General features: G+C 52.2%; 1 protein-coding gene across 2 annotated transcripts in view; it reads left to right on the top strand.

Annotated features, from left to right (window-relative positions):
• The window catches only part of HKDC1 (hexokinase domain containing 1), a 48,635-nt gene extending 42,145 nt beyond the window's left edge, over positions 1 to 6,490 (top strand). For both annotated transcript variants that reach the window (XM_070057778.2, XM_002718444.6), the window contains exons 17-18: positions 3,427 to 3,660; positions 5,610 to 6,490. In XM_070057778.2, the coding sequence (XP_069913879.1) occupies positions 3,427 to 3,660; positions 5,610 to 5,757 (382 nt within the window). In that variant the 3' untranslated portion in view covers positions 5,758 to 6,490. The remainder of the gene's footprint in view (positions 1 to 3,426; positions 3,661 to 5,609) is intronic.
• The last annotated feature ends 2,171 nt before the right edge of the window (positions 6,491 to 8,661 follow it).

Raw genomic sequence — 8,661 nt, forward strand, 5'->3', positions numbered from 1 at the left:
AGCCCTGGGTTTCCAGTCTCAGAGTGTGTGTTTCCCACTTAACCTGTTTGAGCTGTGTGACCTGAGGCGGCCTGCTTCACCTCTCTGGACCACGGCTTCTTTCATTACAAGATAAACAATCGCTCTGTGGCTTAACCCCCAGGACTGCTCTGAGGATACAGTACATGAAAGGGCTTGGTAAACCAGGGGACGAGGCCTATAAGGAATCGCAAATTTTAGTTCCATACACATTAAAAAAAAAAAAATGCAAGCTCTGTTTTCCCCCTTGGTACACAGTGTTATTCATTTAACAAAGTCTAAAAATACAGACTGGGGCAGGCATTTGGTGTGGTGGGTAAGATGCCGTTTGGAATGCCTGGGTTCCATTCCTGGTTTCACTCGCAACTCCAGCTTCCTGCTGACGGGCACCCTGGGAGGCAGCAGTGGTGGCTCAAGTAACTGGGTCCCTGCCACCCACGAGGGAGGTCTAAATTGAGTTCCTGGCTCCTGGCTCCTGGCTCCTGGCTCCAGGCTTTGGGTGTTGTGTGCATTTGGTTCACTCTGTGTATCTGTCTCCCTCCCTCCTCTAAGGGGCTGGTGTGTGTTCTGCATCCTTCAATCACCTGCTTGTTGAACACACTCAGCCCTGTGCTGGCTGCTATGGAAGATATCATTTTATCCTCACACGGCGTGTACTCTCGTTGGATGAGAAAGCAGAGAATCAGAAAATGTTAGGTAGAAATGGCAAAGGAAGACCTTTCTCTCTGTCTCTCTCTCACTGTCCACTCTGCCTGTCAAAAAGAAAAAAAAAAGAAAAAAAAAGAAAATGTTAGGTAGAAAGAGAGTTGGCTTAAAAAAGGGGGGAGGGGACGACACTGTGACATAGCTGGTAAAACAGCTGCCTGCAGTGCTGGCATCCCATATGGGTGCTGGGTCAAGTCCTGGCTGCTCCACTTCTTTTTTTTTTTTTTTTTTTTTTTGAATTTGGTTTTATTTAAATTTTACAGAAACCTGATTGGAGTTAAGTATGTAATTATAAGTCCAGTAACAATTTCTACAGAAAAGCACATGTAATGTCAGAAATTCCTTAAAAGCAACTAATATATTTTTTGTTTTGCATATGCATGAAACATGCATTAATTATCAACTGCCACATGTTGGCCAAAATCAGTCTGTGTAAGAAAAGACAGTCCACTAGGATCAATAAGAAAACTAGTTGTGGAGCCTGGCACCTTGGCTCACTTGGTTAATCTTCCACCTGCGGCGCCGGCATCCCATATGGGTGCCAGGTTCTAGTCCCAGTTGCTCCTCTTTCAGGCCAGCTCTCTGCTGTGGCCCGGGAGTGCAGTGGAGGATGGTCCAAGTGCTTGGGCCCTGCACCCCATGGGAGACCAGGAGGAAGCACCTGGCTCCTGGCTTCGGGTCGGCGCAGCGCCGGCCGTGGTGGCCATTTGAGGACTGAACTAACGGAAGGAAGACCTTTCTCTCTGTCTCTCTCTCTCACTGTCTATAACTCTACCTGTCAAAGAAAGAAAGAAAGAAAGAGAGAGAGAGAGAGAGAGAGAGAGAAAGAGAGAGAGAGAGAGAGAGAGAGAGAGAAAGAAAGAAAGAAAGAAAGAAAGAAAGAAAGAAAGAAAGAGAGAGAAAGAGAAAGAGAAAACTAGTTGTGAACAAGAAGTAAAAAAGGAGGTTTTCCAGGTAATGTAAAACAAGGAGCAGTAGCTGTCACGAAACAAGCCGTTCAGAGCTGGGTGATTTCTACTATTGTGCTGCTGAGTAATGCTTCACCTCCGAGACTTGGTCCTGACCTGTCACAGGACAGAAGGAGTTTTCTGGTAGTTAAATCAGACATGTGGGTAGACACAAACTTTCAGGACACTAGTAGTGCAGTTTTGCAGAAGGGGTTCAACACATCCTCAGACTTGGAGCTCCCAAGTTACAGACACAGAGCCTTCTCCACAAGGCCAGCTCAGGGCACTCAAATTTTTGCAGCTGTTAGGACCCAGTTCCACATCATGCTTCCCAAGGACCTGGAATTAGGAGGTTCAATGCCAAAAAACGTGACTTATACCATTTCTTGGAGGCCTTGACTTTTCTGTAGGACAAGTTCATCTTGCTTAGGGATTGGTGGGTACCCTCCCCGTGACTGTGGGACACAAAAGGAACATCAGCATTCACATATGGCCCCAGAGCCCCTCTGTAGCACACCTCAGTGTCACCTGGTGTCGGGAAAGGCCCCGCTCCTCCAGGGGAACAACTGAAGGCTCTCCAAGGTGGATGACAAAGGGCGCCTCCACCTGGGCTGAGCGGCTGCACGGACTTCACACCAGCCAGATGGGTTTTCCCGTCAATGCAGGGTTTTGTACAGCCCTCCAAGAGGATCCTCAACAGAAGGTCACAGTCACCAGAGAGCCGGCTGGGGATGGGAACCCTCATCACGTGTGCAGCTGAGGGCCTGCTTAGGAATCTGTTCCTCAGAGCCTGGCTCTTCCAGAACAGGGCAGTTCCTGCCCTACTCACCACCAGTGAGCCAAGTCTTTTCTTCAGCACAAAGGGAAAAACAGTAATTTATTGGGGTTCTAATAACATTTTCATAACAGAATGATATCAAAATGGGTCACTTTTTAATATATGCTTATGAATATCCCTGATAATGTATAGAAATCCAAAGGACTTTGTAAATCACCAAGATTTCACAGGGATGACTCCCTGTCATTGTCAAGGCAGCACAAAGGGCCCTGCAGCACTGGCAGATTTTCTCTCAGAAGCCCCGTGAGCACAGTGGGGGCAGCTCCACTTCCGATCCAGCTCCCTGCTAGTGGCCTGGGAAAGCAGTGGAGGATGGGCCAAGTCCTTGGGCTCCTGCACCCACATGGGAGTCCCGGAAGAAGCTCCTGGCTCCTGGCTTCAGATCGGCCCAGCTCCAGCCATTGCAGCCACTTGGGGAGTGACCCAGCGGATGGAAAGCCTCTCTCTCTGTCTCCCTCTTTTTCTGCCTTTCAAATAAATAAAGCTTTAAAAGACAGAGTGAGAGAGATGGCCCCCCACTAAATGGGGTGGAGAGCTGAGAGCTGGCATGGTCCCTGCCAGAGGGCCGGAGCTGCTGGCAGAGGCTGGTGTTGGAAGCCTGCTCGCTACTGTATGAGAGCTCAGGTCCTCTGAACCTCTGGATCCTCTGCTGGAAAATGGGTCCTGGTGTGTAGGTTGCCACATCTCACAGGCTCTCCCAGTGAGGGAATGGGAGTAAACACGCCTAACACGAGAGGCACGCACACTGCGGTTTGTAAAGACGATGGAACTTCCTGGGGAGATCTCAGGCCTTGTGCTCCCGTTGAGCTGTTGCCTGGGTCTCCGGGGCACTTCACGATGGGGAAGCTGTGTGTTACACGGAGCAGGTCCCAGGGCCCCAGGAAGCAGGTCCTGACCCACCGCTGTGCCTGCCCACAGCGACCGCCTGGCCCTTCTCCAGGTGCGGAGGATCCTGCAGCAGCTGGGCCTGGACAGCACGTGCGAGGACAGCATTGTGGTGAAGGAGGTGTGCGGCGTCGTGTCCCGGCGGGCAGCCCAGCTCTGTGGTGCCGGCCTGGCTGCCATCGTGGAAAAGAGGAGGGAAGACCAGGGGCTGGAGCGCCTGAGGATCACCGTGGGTGTGGACGGCACCCTGTACAAGCTACACCCCCAGTGAGTGCCCCGAGAGGCCTGGCGGGGGTTGGGGGTGGTGGCCTCCTGGGCTGCCCAGTGGGATGGTGTCCTGCCCTCTCCTGGGACAGAGTGCTGCATGGTGATGTCACCCATTGAGTCTGCAGACAAGGGCTGAGCCCCAGTGCCTCTGCCTCCTGGAAGCACAGCTGGCTCTCGCAAGGTGGCACTCAGAATCAACCGTTATACCTGGCTCAGAGCATTTATCAACTATAAGCTGCTTATAGGTTTCTATTTTATATTTAATTTTTTGTATAAATGATGAGTTAGCTTTTTGAAATATAGTATTTGAAGGGCTGGTGCTGTGCTGTAACGGGTTAAAGCCCTGGCCTGCAGCGCTGGCATCCCATATGGGTGCCAGTTCAAGTCCCAGCTGCTCCACTTCAGATCCAGCTCCCTGCTAAAGTGCCTGGGAAAGCAGTGGAGGATGGCCCAAGTGCTTGGCCCCTGCACCCACGTGGGAGACCTGGAAGAAGCTCCTGGCTCCTGGCTTCAAATCGGCTCAGCTCTTGCTGTTGTAGCCATTTGGAGAGTGAACCAGCAGATGGAAGGCCTCTCTCTCTCTCTCTCTCTGCCTATCTTTGTAACTCTGTCTTTTAAATAAATAAAAAATCTTTTTTAGAAAATAGATTATGTGAAAGAATGAGAAAGATCCTCCACCAACTGGTTCATGTCAAGGGCCAGACCAGGCTGAAGTCAGGAGCCAGGAACTCCATCTCGGTATCCTATGTGGGTGGCAGGAACTGAATTACTCCAGCTACTATCTGCCTCCCAGGTACATTATCAGGAGGCTGAAATGGAGGCAGAGCAGCCAATGCTCAAACTGGCACTCCAGTAATGGGTACAGGTTCCCAAGTGGTGGCTTAACCTGCTGTATCCCTGAAGAGTTAGCTCAAAAAAAAATTTTATTTATTTGAGGGGCAGAGAGCAAAAGACAGTTCACTCCCCAAATGCCCAGAACAGACAGGACTGTGCCAAGGCTAAAGCCAAAGCCAGGAAGCAGGAAGTCCATCAGAGTCTCCCATGTGACAGACAGGGACGCAACTACTTGAGTGATCACCGCTGCTTCCCAGGGTGTGCATTAGCAGGAAGCTGGAGCCAGGAGTGGAGCGGGACTCAAACTCGGGCACTCCAATATGGAATTTGTGCTTCCCAAGCAGTGTTGTCTTAACCTCAAGAGCAAATGCCTGGCCGGCGCCGCGGCTCGCTAGGCTAATCCTCTGCCTGTGGCGCCGGCACACCGGGTTCTAGTCCCGGTTGGGGTGCCAGATTCTGTCCCCGTTGACCCCTTCCAGGCCAGCTCTCTGCTGTGGCCTGGGAAGGCAGTGGAGGATGGCCCAAGTGCTTGGGCCCTGCACCCCATGGGAGACCAGGATAAGTACCTGGCTCCTGGCTTTGGATCAGCGCGGTGTGCCGGCTGCAGCGCGCTGGCCGCGGCGGCCGTTGGAGGGTGAACCAACGGCAAAGGAAGACCTTTCTCTCTGTCTCTCTCTCTCACTGTCCACTCTGCCTGTCCAAAAAAAAAAAAAAAAAGAGCAAATGCCTGGCCTTGAAGAAATTTGAACTAAAAAGGGGAAATTTTGAGCCTGAAAAAAGAAAGATTTTGGGAAAAAGACCTGGTACAGGTTCTGATCAGCATGTTAGCTGTACAAATTTGGACAGGTTTCTGAACTTCTGAGCAGCAGTTCTGCAGTAGAGAGTAATAACTGTTTCCACAGGATTGTTCGTTACACTGTGATGTTCTGCCCTTGAGAGCCTGGAGCCATCCCACCATCCCATGCTAGTAGTTGTGTGAAAGGAGAGCCTGCAAGAGCTGTGTCAGAAGCTGTTGGGAGACTTGAGAGGCAAGGGTGGCGAGGAGACTCGACCAGAGTCGCTTGTAAATCCCTTTCCAAAACTGAGCTGATGATGCTTCTCTCTCTCTTTCATAGCTTTTCTCGGATATTGCAGGAGACTGTGAAGGAGTTGGCTCCTCGATGCGAGGTGACTTTCATGCTGTCAGAGGATGGCAGTGGGAAGGGAGCAGCTCTCATCACCGCTGTGGCCAAGCGGTTGCAGCAGCCGCGGAAGGAGAACTAGGAGCCCCGCCTTGGGCCTGATGCACCTGCCATCCCGACCAGCCTTTCCTCCGGCAGAGGAGCTGCCCGCGGACCATTGGGCCGACTCCCGGCTGACTTCACCCCGTGGACGGCCGAAAGAGAACCCCAGGTTCTCGGGTGCTGTTAGCGTCTTGTTACTTGCTTTACATCTTTCTCTCGTGTACTTGGGCCAACTTAGGAAATCAAAGGGTCTGGCTCGCGAGAGCCCCTTTCAGCAGATTTTTCAGCTGAAGCCTGAGCTGTCAGCCCTGTGTGGCTCTGGGTCCTGTGGCTGCTGAACCTGGAAACGTGTCCAGAATCTGGCCATGTGGCCTGGCTGGCTGAGGCCCTGCCGTGATGTGTAAGCTGCCGCTTTTTCTGATTGGGCCCTCAACTGTGGATGAACATTGAGAGGGAGAGGGACTCAGTGTAAGGTGTCTTTAACTTGTCAAGTCGACATCCAAGTGAAGGAGGAGCCTTTGAGTGTCCAGCCCCAGGAAGCCCAGGGCTTGGTTGCCATGGGGCCCTGCAGGAATTCCTGTCATGCTTCAGGCAAGCCATGTCAGCGCCCTGTGGGGTTTTCTTCCTTCCTGAGTGTGTGACGGAGCGGGGTGTTGTCCGGGGCATCTGTTTGCCATTTCACATGTGGCTTGTGTGGCTGCTGTTGGTAGTTGTTTTAAGGACTGCAAGGTATATGAAATCCAGTAAATGAATAAAAATACTTGATTTCCTAAGAAGCTTGATATGAGGTATGGCTGTTTCTTCTGAGAGGCTCGTTGGTAACCCCACACTCTGTTGGTGGATAAGATAAGGGACCCATGGGCTTGGCAAGAGCTCAAGATCTCCTTAGTCCCAGCTTCATACCAACAGGGGAAAATTCATGGAATATCTTCTACAATATCCTTAACAGATCATCCACATTTCATTTTATTGAATACTTCTTGTGACTGTGTACTTACCGTGTGATCCTACAATTCTAGTTCATGTTTGAACAGCTAAGCGTGATTAGAAGGCATCTGTTCATCCAGCTATCTTTGTATCCGTCTATCATCTCTTTTGAAAGGCAAAGACAGGGCCAGCGCCGCGGCTCAATAGGCTAATCCTCCGCCTGCTGCGCTGGCACCCTGGGTTCTAGTCCCGGTCGGGGCACCGGTTCTGTCCTGGTTGTTCCTCTTCCAGGCCAGCTCTCTGTTGTGGCCCGGAGTGCAGTGGAGGATGGCCCAGGTCCTTGCGCCCTGCACCCGCATGGGAGACCAGGAGAAGCACCTGGCTCCTGGCTTTGGATCGGCACAGCGCTGGCTGTAGCAGCCATTTGGGGGGTGAACCAATGGAAAAAAGAAGACTTTTATCTCTGTCTCTCTCTCTCACTGTCTAAATCTGCCTGTCAAAAAAATAAAAAATAAAAATTAAAAAAAAAGAAAGGCAAAGACAGAGAGGGTTCTTTGATCTGTTCATTCACTCCTCAAATGCCTGCAACAGCAGGGGCTGGGCCAGGCTGAAGCCAGGAGCCAGGAACTCAATCCAGGTCTCCCACATGGTTGGCAGGGACCCAGCTACTTGAGCCATCACCTGCTGCCTCCCAGGGCGCCCATTATCAGGAAGCTGGAATGGAGAATAGAGCTGGGGATGCAGACTTTCCTAGCAGCATCTTAAGAGGAAGGCCTTCTGACCTTCAAGCTGACCCTACTGCCGGGGAAGTTGGTCCCTCCCACATACCCCAGAACTATGTGGAGTCGGCCTGTCCCTGACCCTTTCTCCAGTAACATTCTGTCTCTTCCTCCCTCTTCCCCCTCTTTATCTGAACTGCCTGTGACCGCCTCTGTCGTCACAGTTATCTGCATGAGTTTCTAAGCCGGCCGAGTCAAGTGTAGACTCTTTGTCAGACATGTGTTTGAGTTGCCCGAGTGAACCCAGCACTGTGTCATCCTTACTGCATTTTTATTGGAGGGAGGCATGATCGAATAAGGAAGCTTTTGGAGAAATTTGCTTTGAAAAAAGTGAAGACCGGGATGGAAAGAACAGCGCCCGAGGTGCTCTGGGCTGGTCTTGATCTGTCCGCCACTCCCACCCCACAAGAGCTGTCGGCGTCGGCGTCCTCTTCCGGAGGTGAAGATTCCCAGCGCTGAGTGTCCCCGTTTGCGGAAGCAGGACGTTCACCCGGAGAGTGGAGGAGCCTGAGTCCAAAACACAGAGAGGTGAGCTGGGCCTGGGGACAGATGAGGGAGCCGAGGACCCTGGCAGGTGGCTCTTCTGCGTTTGGTGAGCGTATACGGTAACTATGCTGTGAGCAGGTCCTGGTTTACCAAAGTTACCTGCTTTGTAGTCTGAGGTTCCACCTCTCTGGAGCAATGTGTGGACTCGCTGTGTTTATCTTCCTTGTGTTGTGAGGTTGTATTCTCTTTGGGGAAAGGCTTGTCCATATCAGCGTCTGTGTTAGTCAACTGAAAACCTGGCCATCCTGGCTATTTCTCCAGTTCCGTCTTCCTTGTGAGACACCCTCAGTGTCCAGTCCCTGTGTCTCCTGGTTCTGCTGGAGGGGGTCCCCCTCTTAAAAAGAAGAAAGAAGCCGGCGCCGCGGCTCACTAGGCTAATCCTCCGCCTAGCGGTGCCGGCACACCAGGTTCTAGTCCCGGTCGGGGAGCCGGATTCTGTCCCGGTTGCCCCTCTTCCAGGCCAGCTCTCTGCTGTGGCCAGGGAGTGCAGTGGAGGATGGCCCAGGTGCTTGGGCCCTGCACCCCATGGGAGACCAGGAGAAGCACCTGGCTCCTGGCTCCTGCCATCGGATCAGCGCGGTGCGCCGGCTGCAGCGTGCCGGCCGCAGCGGCCATTGGAGGGTGAACCAACGGCAAGGGAAGACCTTTCTCTCTGTCTCTCTCTCTCACTGTCCACTCTGCCTGTCAAAAAA

Source organism: Oryctolagus cuniculus, chromosome 15 (genome assembly GCF_051225735.1).
Source record: "Oryctolagus cuniculus isolate XC-2025 breed Fujian yellow rabbit chromosome 15, ASM5122573v1, whole genome shotgun sequence".
Taxonomy (NCBI): Eukaryota; Metazoa; Chordata; class Mammalia; order Lagomorpha; family Leporidae; genus Oryctolagus; species Oryctolagus cuniculus.